Source organism: Eutrema salsugineum, unplaced genomic scaffold (genome assembly GCF_000478725.1).
Source record: "Eutrema salsugineum unplaced genomic scaffold, Eutsalg1_0 scaffold_6, whole genome shotgun sequence".
In the NCBI taxonomy this organism is placed as follows: domain Eukaryota; kingdom Viridiplantae; phylum Streptophyta; class Magnoliopsida; order Brassicales; family Brassicaceae; genus Eutrema; species Eutrema salsugineum.
The window spans coordinates 3309878-3329720 of record NW_006256547.1 but is presented as its reverse complement, the minus strand read 5'-3'; the positions used below and the strand labels follow the sequence as shown (position 1 = coordinate 3329720).

General features: G+C 38.5%; 1 protein-coding gene across 4 annotated transcripts; it reads left to right on the top strand.

Annotated features, from left to right (window-relative positions):
* The first annotated feature begins 25 nt into the window (after positions 1 to 25).
* On the top strand, positions 26 to 19774 carry LOC18013344 (vacuolar protein sorting-associated protein 13b). 4 transcript variants are annotated; one of them, XM_024151267.1, is made up of 47 exons: positions 186 to 282; positions 381 to 458; positions 569 to 681; positions 765 to 858; positions 989 to 1032; positions 1211 to 1279; positions 1623 to 1684; positions 1967 to 2174; positions 2680 to 2748; positions 2819 to 2898; positions 3032 to 3181; positions 3401 to 3464; positions 3838 to 3939; positions 4093 to 4305; positions 4382 to 4515; positions 4603 to 4753; positions 4965 to 5057; positions 5193 to 5294; positions 5579 to 5634; positions 5720 to 5822; positions 5919 to 6092; positions 6180 to 6296; positions 6460 to 6704; positions 7011 to 8566; positions 8686 to 9908; positions 10527 to 10655; positions 10741 to 10896; positions 10982 to 11548; positions 11630 to 11701; positions 12102 to 12518; positions 12627 to 12810; positions 12906 to 13623; positions 13706 to 13822; positions 14225 to 14498; positions 14937 to 15050; positions 15173 to 15256; positions 15783 to 15833; positions 15945 to 16124; positions 16206 to 16525; positions 16627 to 16968; positions 17064 to 17127; positions 17713 to 17859; positions 17994 to 18098; positions 18193 to 18303; positions 18386 to 18490; positions 18773 to 18842; positions 18933 to 19624. In XM_024151267.1, exons 1-47 carry the CDS (start codon positions 186 to 188, stop codon positions 19622 to 19624), a joined length of 10416 nt encoding a protein of 3471 aa, XP_024007035.1. The 4 variants fall into 4 exon arrangements, with proteins under 4 accessions (XP_024007036.1, XP_024007035.1, XP_024007038.1 ...); XM_024151268.1 differs by lacking the exon at positions 1623 to 1684 and having other exon boundaries at positions 26 to 282; XM_024151270.1 differs by lacking the exons at positions 17064 to 17127; positions 17713 to 17859; positions 17994 to 18098; ... (2 more) ...; positions 18773 to 18842; positions 18933 to 19624 and having other exon boundaries at positions 16206 to 16397; positions 16627 to 16701.
* Positions 19775 to 19843: the final 69 nt, after the last annotated feature.

The window sequence follows — 19843 nt, the reverse complement described above, 5'->3', positions numbered from 1 at the left end:
ATTCGCCTTCTGGAGAAGACAGAGTCTCTGTAACGCTGTTTCGACGCAGAGGAAAAACCCTACGATTTCCTCGACTCGTTTACACTTCTCCGACCACCGTTTGTTTCTTTTTCTTCTCCCTCTCCCGGCGGAGAGAAACTGTTATCGCGTTTTGAATCGCTGGATAATGAAATAGAGGTTTGAAGATGTTTGAAGGGCTTGTGCGACAGCTATTGCTAGGGTACCTAGGTCGCTACATCAAAGACATTCAGAGAGACCAGCTCAAGATCACTGTCTGGAATGGTATTTCACTTCCTCTTTCGTTCAACGAACACCACAGCTCTCTCGATTGGATGAATATACTCACATTTTGTGTGTGTGTGTGTGTGTTCTAATTGCAGAGGAAGTTCTATTAGAGAACGTGGAACTGATTCTCGAAGCGTTCGACTATTTGCAGCTGCCAATTGCTCTCAAGCAAGGTGATATAAATGGATTGAAGCCGGGTCTTTGTTCGATTCTGTCTGCCTTCTCTATCTGATGCTTTACTTTGCTTTCTCTCACTGTGTCAAATCTTTTGTTGTTCTTACAGGCCGTGTTGGGAAATTGAGTATTAAAATTCCATGGAAGAAGCTTGGCAGGGATCCAATCATCATTAAGCTTGAAGATGTCTTTGTATGTGCATCACAACGCAATGATCAAGAGGTGATTTTCCCTGCCTAACACCTCTTTTCCTATACATGACAAGCGTTTGCTTTTAATCCCAATTACTTATATGGTCATCGCAGTGGAGTTCAGATGTGGTTGAGAAAAGAGAGTTTGCTGGTAAGAAAGCTAAGCTTGCTGCTGCAGAGCTGGCGAAATTGTCCCGGCGTGTCTTCGGTGAGCAATATACTTGCTATCTCAGTTCATTGATGTCTTGGTTTTCGTTACATTGCACTAATTAGTTTAGCTTTAAAGATTGCTCCCATGTTACAGCCCCTTCAATTTTATTTTTATTTTTTTTGTCCAGACAGTCCAGCAGGGAATCCTTTTATGTCGTACATTGCTGCCAAGGTGACGTAATTTTCCGCAATGCTACACGTAGTTTAACCATCTTACATTTTTCCTATCATCTTTGGTCGGTCCGATCCTGTATTTTAATTTTTGAGTTAGCGTAGATCTTCCTGCTTACGGATGAGGTTATCAATCATGTTCTTTCTACTATGTTAACTTTCCTTCTTTATTGCCTTAGATTCTTGATAGCATTCAAGTGTCCATCAGAAACTTTCACATCTTGTACTCTGATGCACAACCTGAATCGGTAAGTCTCCTGCTTGTTCAGTTAAAATAGGTTACTAGAACATAGGGCTTGTGATATAACGTTCACCATTTGTTTTTCGTGGAAATATAGATATACATCTATAGCTTAATCTTGTATTGGCTCATTTGTAAGAGCACAGTATTTACCATTGGTTATACGAATTTAGATAGCGTCAAGTTTGTTGACCAAAAAAAAAAAAAGGATAGCATCAAGTTCATGAGCTGGGTGATGCTAATTTACTATCAGTCTTTCTTGCGATTCACTAGAGTTACAACTTAAATCATCATTTGGTTAGGTCTACTTTCCCGCTTTCATATGTTTGGCTATAAACTGCTGTCTGCAGGTACAAGTTGTATTAGGATTACGGTTTTCAAGCTTGACAGTTTCAAAACAAAACCCAGTTGGGTAATCTCTCGATACACCTTCTATGGCACTCAATAAAAATGTATTATACCTTCGTGTTTGATTTCCTTGTAGCTTTGCTTTACTTTATGGTTAGGAGATGCTTTTTGAATTACATTGTGAGACAGCATATCCCACTATCCCCAACTGCCTCTTTACTTACTACACTTTTTCCTTAATACCTATTTCTTCCATGAACTAATCTTTTTTTGGTAGAGCCAAGATCTGTAGTTGATATGTGCGCACCCTGATATATCTTCACATGGCGTATATGTTGAATTTCAGGCCATCAGTTGGTAGGATGAGAGGGGGGCAAGTGAATAAACTTGTGGAGATTGAAGCTTTGGAAATTTATTGCGACATGTATGAGGGAAACATGGACTTTCGAAGTGTTGATAAAAAAGGATGTTTTGACAACTGGTGCCAGTCGAGATTGCAAAGCGATAAATTTGGTTATTTATTGAAGCCAGTCCATTTTTGTGTAACACTATTGGTAATGCAGCTAGAAGAGCGTCATTAGTTTGTTGTGATTTAACATCTGTCGCTATCGTCAAAGCTTTGTTGCTGCATGCTTGCTCTAGCTTTAGGGTTATATTAAAAATGAGGTGCACACAGTTGTATGTTCTATCTGCTTTATTTCTTGATTTACCTGATGGCTTATAGAATTTTTTCAGTCTGATTAGTGTCTAAGAAGCCAATTCCTTTTGTGATAAGCTAGCACATAGTTCCAGGCTGAACTCATTTATTTGTTCCTATAGTGCACTTTTGATAACATTGCTATCTATCAGCGTTGCCAGGAATGATTTGCATTGCATTTTTGCCAATTTTATTATTGTTCATCGTCAGCTCCATATGGACATTATATCTTGTGAAAGATTTTGCAGATATTTATACAGAACGCACATTGATGTATGTGCATCAGTTAATCCTTAGGTGCATTTATGTGGTCTGTGTAAAATATGCATTCTTTATTTTGCCTGATGCACTTCTTTGCATAGGTCAATCGATCTGGAGAGCTTTATGACGATCTACCTCAGTATTCTATCAGCGCTGAGTTGACTGATGTGGTTAGTTCTCAGAAGTTAGACTTGGTTAAGAACTAAGATACTCATTCTAACTTCCACTTATGCGTTTCAGGACATGACTCTGAATGAATTTCAGTTGCAGCAAATTCTTATTCTGTTAGATTACTTGCAAACCAGCCAATTGCGTGAGAGGTAAAGCCTTTCATTATGGTAGTGATAATTTTTCCTCCATCCAAACTTTTATCATTCTAAGATTTAGCTCTATTATTTGGCAATACGGACATTTCGAAGAATTATTGATTTAAGAATATATTAAATGGTGTAGGTATGGGCGGTATCGTCCCTGCTTCAGTTCCCTATCGAGGAAACCACCAGGGTGGCAGAAACTCTGGTGGCATTATGCCCAAAATTCAATTTTATCTGATGTACGGAAGAAACTGTGGAAAACTTCGTGGAGATTTCTTGGACAGCGAATGTAAGTTTACTTTCTTGACATCTTTTCATTTTAAGATTAGATGATGCTTAATCACATTAGCAATTACAATCTATTTATTGCTCTTAAAATTTCTGCATAATTTATTTTACTTCCATGCAAATAACTTACTGTTTCATGGCATAGGTAGAAAAATACTCGTGCCATATATTCAAGCGGTCTGCTTAGTTTTCAGACTTTTGTTTCGTGAAAAAAATACAGGAGAATGCGCAGGAGATATATAGAGTTTTACAAGATAAAGCTAGATTTCCTTCGCAGAGAACAGGCAAGGATTTTCTTTTCGCTTCCCTAAAAAAGGAAAGTGAAGAAAGTTTTTCTTTTTTCTCACATCTTGAAAATCTTTATTTTCTATAGCAGCTTGTCATCATGGAAAATGTAGTTGTTCACGTGTTCGTAAATTTCTAGCTGAAAGAAATATAAGTTCTCTTCCCTAAACTTTTTGGTGCCTTGCCTTAGTCTCCATCGTATGTTGCTAATATGCTTTACGCTGGACATATTTGTTCAACTAATTCGTAGGGTTTCTAACTTGATGATGAGTTGATGTAATGCCTGTTTCTTCTGTAGTTTTTCAAACCATAGTTTTCCTTGTCAAGTTGTTTCTTCACTAATATGGGTGGGCTTTATGCCTCTGCCTGCAGTCAATCGATGAAGCTATCCTTTTGGGTTTGGAAGAAGTGGAGAAGAAGTCTGATATTGATGATATCTTAAGTTATAGGTCTGCCGCAGAAGGTGAGATGCAGGTATGGTAAATTAGGTTGCTGTTGTAGCATTTTATATATGGAAAGAGAGGTTGTCCAGATATTTATCTTCTTATAACAAATAAATTGATGTCGTGCCACTGGCATTTTCTTATTTTCCGTTTTGCCTTTTGTTTTTTGATTCTTATTATGCAGGAAGCTTGTTCAGAATTGACTGTAAACATGACAGCAAGTGGTGCCACTGGCTCCGAAAAGGAACAGAGTGCATCTGAAAAGGAACAGAGTGATGATCCTACATCAAATAAGTCGCGTGGGTGGTTGAACTGGTTGTCCCGGGGAATGCTCGGTGCCGGAGGCACAGAGGATTCTACTCAGTTTTCTGGTGTTGTTTCCGATGAAGTTGTCAAGGTATTTTAGTAACATTTAATACCATTGGACTTTCAAAATACTACGCAACATCATAGTAACTGTTCTTTTACTGCAGGATATACACGAGGCAACAAAGTTTCACCCTCTTTCTTCATCGCCAAGAAGACCCAGTGCGACCGGTAAGATATGTACGTGCTCCATTAGACTCAAAGTGCGCAAAATTTCTGCAACTTTGCAACATATAAATGGGTAAGTTACAATTTCTCAATTACTTCATCATGATCTCTGCCTTAACTATTCTTTTTCTCATTGTTCTTTTTCCTATTTACTATACAGGAGCTCTTCCCAAGTTATATCAACATTGGATATTTTGGGGGTGATTGTTGAATGCAAGTCTTGGAAAGAATCTACAGCGATGATTGTTTCTGTTATTTCTGGAAGGCTGGTCTATCCTCAAAATGGGAAAGAAATTCTAACCATGAAAGGGGTTTGTGTCCCAATAAGCTGTTACGCCTATGCCATTTTGTTGATAATTACCAATATTTGAAATCATGAACACTGTCTGACTAATGCTTGCTTAACAAGGTGCTATGAACCATCTACTTGTAACTTATGTTCCGTAGACTCCGTTTTAATATCTATTTTAGTGCATTTAACATTGGTTTCAGTAAAAAATTGAATTAGAATGTTTCATGCAGGTTTGTTCTCAAAGTGATGCACTAGAAATGAAACCCTCATATGGAATGCGGTTGGAGTTGCCTCAAGATCATGATGTTGCAATGTCATTAAAGGTGAACTAACTGCACCTTGCATCACCTTTTTGTGGAAAAACCCACCGCTTGCTCCTTTCGGCAGTCTTGGTCTTTTGTCCGTAGCTAACTATTAGGATTGACTTTACTGTAGTTATTTCCCTCTTCTTTCTGTAGGTCACCCTTCAGCCAGTTGAAGCCACTTATGATGTAGATTTCATTCGTGCTGTCAGTAAATTTTTCTCGGGTTCAAGATTCTTCAGACTTCAACATGAAAGAGTGAGCTCTTATTTCATCACTACATTTGCTACTTGCTCGTAATGTTTTTTTTGAAAAAAAATATGAAGGTCTGACAAAGAAGCTTTAAGCAAGTATGGTATAATGTCAGATTCAGATATCGTAATGATCAAAAGTCTGAAAGTTGTGGCTATATCATATAATAGATGTTTCTTTTCTTGTGACACGTAATAGATGGTTTCAAGAGATATTCGTTGAAGAAGGCTCAAGAAATTTTTCTTTCACCTCACACGGAAAATAGATAACAATTTTTCTATGTGGCTCAGGTTCTATCATCACTCAATGGCCTTGAAAGTGAAACGCGATTGGCGGCGAAAACTGAGTAAGAGTTTCCTCTGTGGAAACGTTAGGCGTAGATTCATATCTTAATAGATTGGTGCTTATATGTGTTGTGGTTTGTTTCATAGGTATCTATTATCAAGCCGAAATAAAGTGAAGTTGGACCTGGACATAAAAGATCTTACCTTAAGTGTCCCTGGGCGATTGCTTGAATCAGAAAGCTATAATCTGGTATTTCGCTTATATAAACATTTTGATTGTCTGTTTTTTTCTTATTTGTTTCCTCCTCAGTATTTACTTTATCTTTTCATGCATTCCCTTGTGCAGGTCTTGGTATTGGAATCTCTTTCTATCACATCCAGAAGCACAGATTTTCTTAACCCAAGTCCAAGAATGCAGTCAGGTAAGGTGGATAGGTTACAAAGTTCCATTGCAGCCTTGGATGATTTTCAAGACAAAGATCTCTATGACCATTTTGAGATCAATATCTGTGACCTTGAGGTATATATGTTTTTTTCCTTTTTTAAAAAAAAAAAATTGGAGTTGTCTAAGTATTTATAAATGTTCTTACATCTGCATCTGGTGCAGATGAAGCTGATGAAGATTCATAGTTTCCAAGAACTTCCCCTTATGGAGAAATCATCTTTACTTATCAAGTTAGCGTCTTGTATCATTCCGGAGGAGTCAATTTTGAAGCAGTTGGAGGTATTAAAATTTAATCTCAGATTCCAAGGTGGCTATGTCTAGTTTGCTGAGTGAATGAATAACTTCCTTGTTCCTTGGTACTAAGTGCTTGTACTTTTACAGGGGCGTCAAAAATAGAGACCACATTTTGCAATTGATTATTTTGTAATTCCATTCATTTCAGGTTGACGCTACTCTGTCTATGATCAATGTACATTTCTCTCCGTCGATATTTGAAGGAGTCATGTCTGTGATTGAATATCTTGATATTCAGGATCATAGAGCTCAAGATGCTCCACCTTACCCCGGTTCCATCTTTCGCTTCACCATCAATACCAACTTGGCACTTTTTAGGTTGCACGTCAATCTTGAAAATGAAGGAGAAAATAGCACAGTGCTTATTCTTTCTATACATCAGCTTGATATCTGGTAGGAAATTGTTGCAAGGATCTCATTTTGTGACTTTTTATAGTATCACTGGAACGGTAGCCTTGTGCTATTAAACAAGCATGAATGCAGTTTATACATATATATATATATATATATATATATATATATATGTCTGCCTGTTTTACCAAGCAGTTGGATATCTTCTCATGCTTTTTATCACTCACATATTTGGTCTTATGATCTCTGCCTATGACTCATTTACTGACCATTGTCAAAAGCATGCCTATCCAATTCTTGTTTTCTCTCTGGTCCTGACAAGTTCTTCTGTACAATTGTCATTTTCAGGTATTCAGTTAGCAAATTTGAAGAATGGTCGGTCCGTGTGAAAGCATTGGAAATGATAGCTTGCTCCTCTGAAGATGCAGCTGATTCTCATATTTTATGTTCATCTGGGAATCTACTCAAATCGTCCTTTGCCCATGGACAAGGGTTGGATGCTCAAAGTCGCGATCAAACCAACATTATCGATAACGGTACTACTCCTGAAGCTGTTATCAGCTTAAATTGCAAGGTTTCCGGAAGTAAAAATATTGTTTCTCAGAAGTATACAATCTATTGGAGGGGTGCTGAACTCCATTGCTACCCATACATATTTGGTTTGCTGACAAGTTTTTTGAATAAGATAACTTCCTATAAGATCTCTTCTGCCGATACAAATCCTTCTAGCCTGACTGCAGATACAAGTACTCCAACTGACATTCCTCGGTTTGATTTTGAAAGGTTTGGATTTTCAAACTTCACTGAAAGTAGATCTTGTGGCGGCATTCCTCTTGACAAATATCCATTCGTGACCATTTACAATTCTGGGTCTCTTGGTAGCCTAAAAAGTTCTCTTTGTTATTCGACTTCTGACTGGAGGAAGTCAGTTATATTACGAAATAAACAGAACGGGGCAGACATAGGTTTGAACTGCGAATGTAACAGCTGTACTCTACAACCAAAATGTGATTGTCCTCTGAATGAGCTTGCGTCCTCCAGAGGTCTTGGTCAGACCAGTTACTTTATCGTTGATGTGCATGTCTCCAACACGAATGTGCATTTTCATGATTCTTCAAGTGTTTTTGGAACTATTATGCTGCCAGTATCCAGATACGTGCTTACCATTTCAGACGATGGTGTCGAATTGGTTGCCTCTGCGGAAGACTTGATGTTGGAGTCATCTTTATTCACCAACTATTCTGGCGGGTTTCTTTGGAGACCTTCACTAACAGATGTCTCGCCAGTCTTGAACCTACATGTAAAGAAAAGGAATTCGGAGCATTCTGGTTCTGAACTTGAAGTGAGCATTGGTATTCAACACTCATGCTGCATTTTGCCGCCGGAATATTTAGCCATAATAATTGGATACTTCTCGCTTCCTGATTGGACTTCAAAGTCAGACCTGCAGTCATTGCCACAGGCTACTAAATTCACTAAGGCCCATTCTGAGTTAGCCATTACTTATAAAGTTGAGATACTGGACTCCACTTTGATTCTTCCTGTGGAATATGATGACTGCCGGCAACTGAAAGCTGACATACAGGAGTTATATATTAGCTTCATTTTAGAGTGTGCTTTGAGCAATTTGGTGGAGCACATACCGCAGGAATGTGTTATTCCACTTAATCATGTGGCAGGGCACACCGACTGTTTAAACATATTTGGGCGGGACATATCGCTATCGTTGGTGCTTTCTGAGAATGGCATATCAACATATAAGAAGGATGCTGTGTGCAGAACTATCCCCCTGGCTGCTAGAGTTCTTGCTGACGCGTGGATTAGATTACCTTGTGATCACTATTCATTTTCAGATTCGGCATATGTTATGTCAAGAATTGAAGTTTGTGAGATTGTTGCGGATGGTAGGTGGTGTTCCCCATCATGTTAACTTATGCTCTTCGGCTCTCTCTTTCTTGGTATAGTGATTTCATATTTTCAAGTGATGCATAAATATGTTATACATTTTTTTTTTTTTTTGCAGATTCAGATACCTTGGATGGGTTTAGGGTGTTTCTTGACGTGATTGATCAGCTTTCTTTAGTTGGTGAAGAATCAAAACTGTTCGTGTATGATGTTCCTGAGTTTCTTCATACGAAGATGCGTTTAAAGCAAGAGCTGGCAGTTGCACCCCTTGAATCTTCCACAAGCTTTATAAGATTCAAATGTTTTGTCAGTCTTTTGACGACAAAGCTGCATCGGTTAAGGAAAGATCTTGGAACACTGCTATTCCTACCGGTGCTTCAGGCTGACATGAAATTTGTTTGTTCTGGGGAACTTAAAAATAATTTCCCTAAAAGCTTGGATGTCCAATTTTTCGAGATTGGGCTTTATTCGTTGCTGAGCTCAGTCATGTTAGCTAGATGCACAAATGCCTATGGGGATCCTTCAGCACTTAAAGTCAGATTTATAGAACAGGCTGAAAATGAATATGATCTCTCTGTTTCTCTCCCATCCCTAGACATCTGGTTACACTCTTTTGATTGGATTGAAGTTATTGAACTTCTTAAATCTTGTTCCCAGAAACTGGAAGACAGTAGCCAAGCCCATTTATTGTCAAAAGGTTCAAACTTGGATATGCATGATTCTATTGAAGTGGTAAGGAATATTTGTGACAATATTGATGGGGTTTTCAACGTTCTGCAATCTGGGGTATCAGAGAACTCTTGTGAGGTTATGGCATTTGCTGCAAGATCAGAGATTATTGGTGTCACAATCCATTTTCCTCTCTGCATAAGCCACACAGAATTTCCAGGATTCATGGCAACTGATATTCACGAGAGATCTGAGGAAGAGCACATAAAATTTTTCAAAGGGAAATACTGTAAATATGTTTCTGTTACAGCACTTAGTAGGAGCGGTGAACTCTCCATTCTTGGGAGAGATGTTAAATTGAGCTATAAGATTGAAACGCTCAATGGTATTCTTGCAATATCCGGGGTTGATACTGTCAGGTCTTGCTCTCTATTTGGGGCGTCACAACTACTTGTAGAAACTAGTATTCAGATGGATAAAAAGAAAATCGTGAGCATAGATGCGGGAATACTGTCTGACAATGTAGAGATGCATGCATCTCATCAAGTATTATCTTTCTGGCATGGAGTTACATTTGATGCACCTGAGACGCCATCGTCACAAAGTTTGCAAGAAATCTTGAGTTTAAAAGTCCAGATAAGAGATGTGTCTCTCCTTATATCAGATGGAAGGGTATGCTTGCGCTTTATATACTGATATATCTCTATCAATGTTATTTAACAGGGAAGTGGCCTCATAGTATCACCTTTGGCTGCTTATGTGTATATCACTATTACTGTCTTGCCACTTCTGTTGTGCCGTAATTCATGTCTGTATTCGGCCTCATATGTTCTTTCTGTTTGCTTGATTTCTGCATGCTAACGTAATGTTTTATGAACACATTGCATTACTGACCTGACTTTTTCATTCATCAAGTGCTGCATTCGCATATAGTGTGGTTATGCCACTATGCTTTTTACTGTATGTGTTGTTCTTCGTGATCAGTTAATGTCTGCTTATGAATCTAATGGTACTACTTTGTAATTAGTGCTTGTCATGACGAGCTTAATTTTTCTTCACTGATGAGAAGTTTAGTTTAATGGGTAAATTTTGGTTGGTTTTAAATATATAACCAAGTCAGAAAAGGCAAAAATGGTGCAAATTAATCTGCGATCCATTTTCTAGAACATAATTTGCTCATGATTGTCTCTGAGTTCCTTACCTATAGCCTGCATTGTATATGCAATACTTCACCTTGAAGTCTTGAGTTACTTCTGCTAAGACTTCTCTTGTCTCTTGAATTTCATGCAGTGGGGATGTAGCGGTCTACTTCTTGAAGTTCTTATGAGAAACTTTTTCCTGCAAGCTAATCTGACCGAAAAGAATGTGGAGTGTTTGGTTTCATGTGATCTTGAAGTGAATTATAATAATATGCACAAGGTACGAGGCAGAAACAGAATCCTACTGTCATTTGTATCTATGGTTTGGTAGTATGCTGATAACCACCCGTGAATAAATGTTGAAGGTATTGTGGGAGCCTTTTATTGAGCCCTGGAATTTTGATATCAAACTATCCAAAAAATTTGAGGCAAATGCTTTGCTGAACAATGCTGGGCTCACTGAAGTAATTGTTGCATCATCAAATCAGCTCAATGTGAACTTAACAGAATCTCTTTTTGAGGTAGGATGAGATATAATTTCTTCCCTGTTGAGTTTTTCTGTGGTAATTTTCCATACATGTTCATTTTTTCCTTTCCCTGTTAAAGTGTATTTTCAGGATAATTGAGATGTCGAACACTTTGCTACTGATGGAAACAGAGGATGTTCCTGATGATAAGGGATTGTCAGTTTACTGCACTGGAAGTACCTATACAGAACGATATTCTCCATATGTACTTCAAAATTTGACTTCTCTTCCTTTGGGGTACCAGGTTTTCCGAGGACATAATTCAAATGTGCTCAATATGTCAGCTGCGGTGGCTCAGAACATTGTGCAACCCGGTTCATCTGTTCCCATCTATCTCGATAATAGTGACACAGTATTTATTCCTGATAGACGTCGAAGTCATTTTGGTTGTTTTAGCAGCGAATCTGGTGATGTCACACATCATTATATGAAGGTCCAACTTGATGGAACATCTTTTGCTTCTCCTCCACATTCGATGGATCGAATTGGCCTTTCCTATTTTGAGGTTGATTTTTCCAAAACATCAAACTCCAGTAATAATGTTCCGAAAGCAAGTAAATCTGGTTCGGGGAGCAGCTTTGTTGTTCCTGTTGTGTTTGAGGTTTCGTTGCATCAGCAGAGCAAGTTGATACGAGTATACTCAACAGTACGTATGACTTCATTACAATGTGTATGCTTTCTATTTCTTATCAATGTTGAATCTGCGTATGATCTTTCCCTTTTTCAGGTAATAATTTTGAACTCCACGTCCATGCCTTTGGAACTTCGCTTTGACATTCCTTTTGGTGTCTCCCCAAAGGTTATTGAATTCTAAATTCTAGTATGCTAGTTTAATCTATCCGTACCAGACTTTTTGTTTGTTTGTGATAAGGGTATGGGATCATGTCCAGCTGATGTCCTGGGTTCAGAATATTTATATGTCCGTGCCTGCATTATCTTTCAGTTAGCTAAAGTCTTAAGTTTTAGATTCATCTCATTTCCTTTCTTGCACTAGGAGTTGTCTTTAAATAAGTAAGCTAAGGGAAGAAGAGGGCATAGGATTGGGATTTCCTTGGTTGGCACTGCCGTTGGACAAGCCAACAAGTGTCTAGGTTTCTTGTTGGAGAGCTAAGTCTATCTAGGAGAGCTATCTGTGTTTCTACTTTCAGTTCTATTCCTCTCAACACCATCATTTATTATTCTTATGTCATTCTATTCAGATCCTAGATCCTATTTTTCCTGGTCAAGAATTTCCACTGCCTCTACACTTGGCTAAATCTGGCCGGCTACGGTGGCGTCCCCTCGGAGATTCTTATTTGTGGAGTGAAGCTCACAGCATCTCCAAAGTTCTTTCTAAAGATAGCAGGATAGGATTTCGCCGATCATTTGCTTGTTATCCATGCCACCCTAGCCATGAACCATTTCGGTGTTGCATATCTGTTGAGAGCTCTAGCTTGCCGGAATCATTTTATCTTAATGATTTGCCAGATGGAAATTTAGATCTTGACCAATCAAGAGAGCGATTCATTCATCAAGTGACTTTAAGTACTCCGTTTGTTGTGAGCAACTGTCTTCCAGAACCAATATCACTATCTATCGAAAGTGGTGGCATCACCCAGGCTGCATTCCTTTCTGAGGTCTGAGAGATATTTTCATACAATTTCGTTTTGAAAGATAGAGTTGAATAATGTCTTTATAGGGTTGATATAGTAATAATTATGTGACAAGAAAATGTATCTTTTTAGGGGGAGACTCCGTTCCATCATATTGATCCTTCACATGACCTGGTCCTTGAGTTCAAATTAAATGGCTCTAGATCATCATCTTTAAAGTTTCCACGCTCAGAAAGTTTTAGCACAGTCGCTAAGTTCAGTGGAGGGAAATTCTCTCAGACTGAAACTGTTTCCTTTGATTCATACCTTGGTGGTGGTAAGGTTTATCATTTATATTTATATTTGGCTATTCATCAGTTTTTATATTGATTACCTTATAGGTTCTGTCTATTTTTGTTGATTACCTTATAGGTTCTGTCTATGTATCTTGTGAGAAAACAATGGATGTAACATGTGGGGCACGGGAAGTATTCATCTTTGTCCCATTCCTATTATATAACTGCACTGGAACTCCTCTGATTGTTTCGGACTGCACCAATGAAGCAAAAGTTTACAGCGTACTTCCATCGTGCTACAATCTAACTGAGCAGCATTTTGTTCAAAGTCAAAAAGTTGGTCTTGGCATTTTGACCCCTGAGATGCTAGATAAAGTTCCAATTTCGGATTCCCTTTCTAGTCCTTCCTCATCGGAGTGCTGCAACACTGCTTCCAGTACTGATAGATTTGTGGATAAGTATGTGACTCCATCAACTCGGCAAGTCCCTACTTTAGCTTATCCAAAAGACTCAGCAACTGTTCGCAAGAGGAGTCTTTCTTCAAAAAGTTTAAGGGAGGTGTGCTGCCAAGGTAATGAGCCTAGCAAGGTAAAGGCATGCATTTATTCACCTTGCCCTATTTCCAGGGCCAGTGACAGCATGATTCGAGTCAAAAGGGACCTGTCAGGGTCAGATAATTCAAATAGCACATACTCTCCGTGGTCTGTTCCATTTCCTCTTGTTCCGCCCGGTGGTTCAACAAATGTAGTTGTCCCACAACCGTCACCTGGTGAATCATCTTTGTTATCTGTTACGTGTTCTATTCTTGGAGGTGCATTAGCAGGGAGAACACAAGCAATTACTTTCCAACCTAGGTGATAAATAGTTTCACCAAATGTTCTATGTTCTCCTGTAATATTTTCCCTATGTATCCACTAAAAAAAAATTATATTGCAGATACGTCATCTGTAATTCATGTAGCCGGAACCTATGTTACAAGCAGAAGGGAACCAATTTAGTTTCTCATTTGGCTGTTGGACAGCATTCTCAGCTTCAATGGACAGATACTACAAGGTTCATTTTTTTACTGAATTGAAGTCTTATGTACAACACATTCTTGGTTCTAAGGAGTGGTTTTCTCTTCTCTTGTTTGATCTCCATGCATTCAACTTTCCATTGTCATCTCATATAAAAGTAGTTCTCATATTTGTTCTTCTTGTTGATTCTTTGTTATGTTGTTTATAGTTCTCTATTTTGTTTTTGTGCCTACTCCCCTGTTAACTTGTCTGAAAAATTAAACTGTTGCCCCTCTATGTCCCTGTGATTGGTTCTGTTGAATGATTCAGTTTCTCATCCTTCATAACCTGGATCTCATTTGAAAACCATTACTGTTGCTACTTTTATCCTACATTTGTACTGACAAGTTACAGTTAAAAGATTTCTACCTGTACGCCACTTACTCTTCTATATAAACAGGGAGTTACTAGTTTCCATCCGTGTAAATGAGCCTGGGTGGCAATGGTCAGGCAGCTTCTTGCCAGATCATTTAGGTGATACTCAACTGAAGATTTGGAACTACGTTAATAAAGCTTTCAACATGGTACGGGTGGAAGTTCAGAATGCCAATATGTCAAGCGGAGATGAAAAGCTTGTAGGGAGTGTCCATGGAAATGTGGGGACAAACTTTATCCTATTGTCAGATGATGACATGGGCTATATGCCTTACAGGATTGATAATTTCTCGAATGAGGTCAGTAACGTTATAATTGATGGTTCTTTAAATCCAGCTGAAGAATTTTAGTTATTCTTCCCTTCAGTTCACAGTTCGTCGACTCTACATTTTAAGTAGCATTGTCTGAACACGTCAGGCATTCAGAACATCAAATTGAGCAATCCATTGTATGAGCTATGCTAGTTGTGTCTTTACTGTAGCATGTAATTTTGCGACCCAAGTGTAGTTGTAGGTGCAAGAGGATACTATGAAACAGGAAAGATATTATATTCTGCAGTCAGCTAAGGGGTACCATGGCTAAACACCAGACTCATCCCTTTAAGCAAAAAACATTTTCTTACTAGAAAATTTGCTTTCTGAATGACTGATGTATATCATATTGATTTTGAAACCCTTGGTTACTCCTACAAAGAACTGAATCTTGCTTTTTTTTTTTCTCTTTTCTGTGGGTGATAGAGACTGAGGGTTTATCAGCAAAAATGTGAGAATTTCGATACCATAGTTCATCCTTACACGTCTTGCCCTTATGCTTGGGATGAACCCTGCTGTCCACATCGTTTGACCATTGAGGTATGGTGATTACATGTCTGCTTAATAACAAATCAGCCTTTTGTGACCTGTTGACGTTTCTCTTTGCCGCTGTTCTCTTCTTTTCCTTTTCTAACGTTGTTTTTACTTATTGAGGAATGCAGGTTCCCGGAGATTGTGTTATAGGCTCTTATGCATTTGAGATAACTAAACAACCTATTCCAGTGCACTTGCGCTCCACCTCCGAGGTATATGTCAATTCGTTATGATCTGTTCCTTACATAAATAGGCATCGGCAGCATCTTTCTTGAGCATTGGTTATGAGTAGAAAAAATATTAGCCAATCTCTCTTTAGTCAAAATTGGAAAAAAAAAAAAAATTGAATGAAATTGGACTGAGTCAGATCTTCGACACGTTTACCCTAAGGTAGAGGTGTCTTCAAATTTTCCTTTGCAAAGTAAGTATGAACTCGGCCAGCATAGCCTTTCTTGGCCTGCTATAATGAGGTGGAGTGGATAATTTCTACATGCATACAAAAATCCAAAGCATGCATTCATATCAGCATGCGACTAGATTAGGTAAATGAACGAGTGACAGGCACTGAAAGTTACAGTGACAATGAAAATAAAACAACCATATAATAGATAAGACCGAAAAGTTTCATTCACTTCGCCCTTCTTTTTACTCCAGTTTAATTTGCATTTAATAATGCAAAGATGCACTACGAGGAAGAGTTTCATTATCTAATTAATTGTTTCACTTCACCTGCTTCAGAAACCTGAAAGGACACTGCTGCTATCTATTTGTGCTGAAGGAGCTACAAAGGTACACTTTCTCTGATACCACTGTCTTTTACTTAGATAACTTTCTGAGGACAAAACTGCTTTCTCTATGTTGTTGATGCAACTTGTTCATTTTCTTCTTTCCCCATTTTAGGTTTTCAGTGTTGTAGATTCAAGTTATCACACCATTAAAGATATAAAGGAAACGTTTGACTCTAAATTCCATGAGAAGGGAAAGCAAAAGCTTCAGACGGATAATATCATCCGTTACACAGAAAAGTTCTTGCTTGTCCTGCCAAGCATTGGTATTTCTGTGGTTAATTCTCATCCACAGGTACTCATCCCCGGAAATATAAAGCACTTCTATTTACATTCTAAGATTCTTATAACACTCCATAAATCTTTCTTCTCACAGGAATTGGTTTATGCTTGTGCGTCAAATGTTGTAGTAGATCTGAAACAAAGTGTAGATCAGCAGAAGCTTTCCTTTCAGATCTCTTCATTACAGATTGACAACCCACTTCACAATTCTTCGTATCCTGTCATATTGTCATTCAATCGTGACCACCGAGGCATTCCTCCTGATTGGGATATTAAGGATAACAAAGTAAGACTGTTAAATGAAACTGTTCAGCAAGTTATGAGTAATACCCGTGATGCTGTACTCTACATTGACCTTGCGAAGTGGCGGAAGAAAGATGTTTCACTAGTTTCTTTTGAGTACATAAATATAAGGCATGATTAATCTTAAAATTCGCGTCAATTCAGAGTTCATGATATCATTATTATATACATTTTTTGTTTTCAAATCTCAGTTTCTCTTTAAAAAAATGCAGGATTAGTGAATTTGGACTTGAGCTCGAGCTACAAACACTACTATCCTTATTGGAGTTCGTAAAAGCAGTGCTTCCTAATTCTCAGGCCAGGCTCCTGCCGCTCTCAGATCCAACACTACATCCTCTGATTTATGACACTGGTTCCAAGGATATAAGTTTGGAAGATGCTCCACCACATGCAAGAAACATTCCTGTATTTAATAAAACCCAGAGAAGCATTGTATCTCTGCCCATAGTGGTTCCGATAGGAGCTCCTTGGCAGCAAATTCACTTGTTGGCTCGAAGACACAGGAAAATTTATATTGAAACATTCGACTTGGCCCCTATTAAGTTTACGTTAAGGTGAGCTAGAAATTGTTCTGTCACGATTAAAATACTCTTGGTATCCTATATACATGTAGATTCACATGGGTCCTTTTTGTATCACTATATGACAGCTTCTGCAGTGCTCCCTGGATGCTTAGGAATGGTATTCTTACTTCAGGGGAGTCCCTTATCCATGTATGTACCTTCACTTTTCTTGAAGTATTTCTTAGATTTACTGCTTAAATCCAATGCATACATGATTTGTCACGTTAGGTTTTTAATAGTCCTTTTTCTCAGCATATAAAATTCAAAAACCCATTTTTGACTTTTTTTGCCATATTCTCTTCTCTTTTTTTCAACACTGAGATTGCCTGATACTTCTTTTTTTCAACACTGGATTACCTGATACTTCTTTTTTTCAACACTGGATTACCTGATACTTCTTTTTTTCAACACTGGGATTACCTGATAGATTATAAATACAGGGGTGGGAGAACAGATTAGTGGGGTCTTTGAATGGTTTAGGTAGGAGCTGTTACGGCTTTAGGGGAGATTAGGGACTCCAAAACGTTGACTCTTGATACTTGAGTATTGTTCTTCGTTTCTTGAGAGATAATGAGAATTTTGATCCTGAATAGTTTCTTCTCTCCTTAAACCTGGTTGTAAGGAATGTAATAACATAGTGTTGATTCACTATTGCATCTTGAGTGCCCTATTAATTCTATATTAAACTATGTCATATTTAATATGGCTAACTGAATCATTATGATCCGATTCCAGAGAGGTCTTATGGCTCTTGCCGATGTCGAGGGTGCTAGAATACATCTCAAGCAATTGACAATTGCTCATCACATGACTAGTTGGGAATCGTTTCAGGAGATCCTTGTTGGGCACTATACCCGTCAAATTCTTCATGAGATGTACAAGGTAAGAACTGGGAATTACCAATTTCACTTGCTGTTCCTTTTTATTGATTTGGTTTAGCAGTCATACTATTCACTAGAACATCGTCCCGTATTTCTCCAATTCACTATACCTCTTTCTATTGATTATTAACACAGGTGTTTGGCTCTGCTGGCGTTATTGGTAATCCCATGGGATTTGCAAGGAATGTTGCCCTTGGGATTAAAGATTTCCTGTCAGCTCCCAGCAGGAGTGTCTCAAAGGTGATGACTAAAGTCTTTTTCATGTTGTTAATGTTTTTCCGTTAATGTGTCTGTTTTTGTAACTGTTATATGCTAAACTAGATTACTTCAACAGAGCCCAGCAGGAATTATTCAAGGAATGGCTCATGGAACAACGAGTCTCTTGAGTAGCACTGTTTATGCTTTAAGTGATGCTGCCACTCAATTTAGTAAAGCTGCACACAAGGTACTACGCATATGTTTGCTTTAACTCTATGTTGCAGTGGCAACCTTCAAGGAATATTCACAGAATTTTCAATTTGTTGCAGGGTATTGTTGCATTTACATTCAATGACCATGATGTTGCAAGGATGGAAAAGCAGAAATTGGGCGAAGGATCACGTAGCAAAGGAGTTATAGGTGAAGTGTTTGAGGTATATATCATTTACACTTTCTTTGGAAATGTGTCTTATATACTGATTTTGATGCCCACTTAGTATTATAGATGAGTTATTTCAGATATTTCCCGTGTCTGATTATTGATCAACTCCAATGCCCTAAGAAAGTATGCTTGTAATGACTTGAAAATAATGCAGCTGAATAGTTTAATAATGCACTTATTCTTGCTATTTCTTTTGATTGGGTATAAATGAGATGAAAATCGTTGTTGATTTTATACTTGGCCTTAAGAAAGTCCATCACGATGTTCATCACAGGGACTCACTGGTCTCCTTCAATCACCAATAAGAGGAGCTGAGAAACATGGTCTTCCAGGCGTCATTTCAGGTAAGACATCTGATGTTTGTGTACTAGCTGTCCTTTGTGTCTGGCTTAGTAGTTTGATGCATGTTAATTGGGTGTCTCTATATGGTTCAGGAGTGGCTTTGGGGATTACTGGACTAGTGGCGAGACCAACGGCTAGTATTCTTGAGGTAACTGGAAAAACCGCACAGAGTATCAGAAACCGGAGCAGGCTTCATAACATAAGATCCCAAAGGCATAGGCTTCGCCTTCCCAGGCCTCTGAGTAGAGAACTACCTCTCAGGCCTTACTCATGGGAAGAAGCGGTCGGGACAGCAGTACTTATGGAGGTTGGAGATACCCTGAAGATCAAAGGCGAGACGCTGGTGAAGTGCAAGGCCCTCAAGCAAGAAGGAGCTTTCGTTGTAATCACAGGGAGACTGGTATTGGTTCTAAGCAGCCCCAGCTTGGTGGATTTCAGAAAGCCAGGATTTCTCGGAGTTCCAATAGATTTGGTATGGAATATCGAGAGAGAAATTGGTTTGGAGAGTGTGATACACACAGATTGTAGTGGTGGAGTTGTCCGCATCATAGGAAGCAATTCAGATGGTATATGGAACTGGAGACAAAACCAGCAAAAGAAGAGCAGCCCGAGCAGAAAACGATGGAACGATGCTTCAGCTCAGCCGCTTCTGCAGACCAACTTAGAGCTTCCATCTGAGGAAGAAGCAGAGGAGTTGTTGTCTGTGTTGTTATCGACTATTGAAACTGGGAAAAGCCGGAGCTGGCACAGTCAGTTTGTTTTAAGTCGAAGTAATATCACTTAAACCGGAAGTTGCTTAACTAGGCACTTGTGTGCATAGAATACAGTATTGACTACTTTTAGTTTTCCTTAGGCGGTGGTGTACATGAGAGGTTTTGTAAAGCTACTGTATAAACTCTATAAACAATACACTAATGATTTTTTCCAGTTTTGAGGTGGACCGATTCAACATATAACAATTCGACAAGAAACAAAAAAAAAATTAGAAAATTCTTCCTAAATT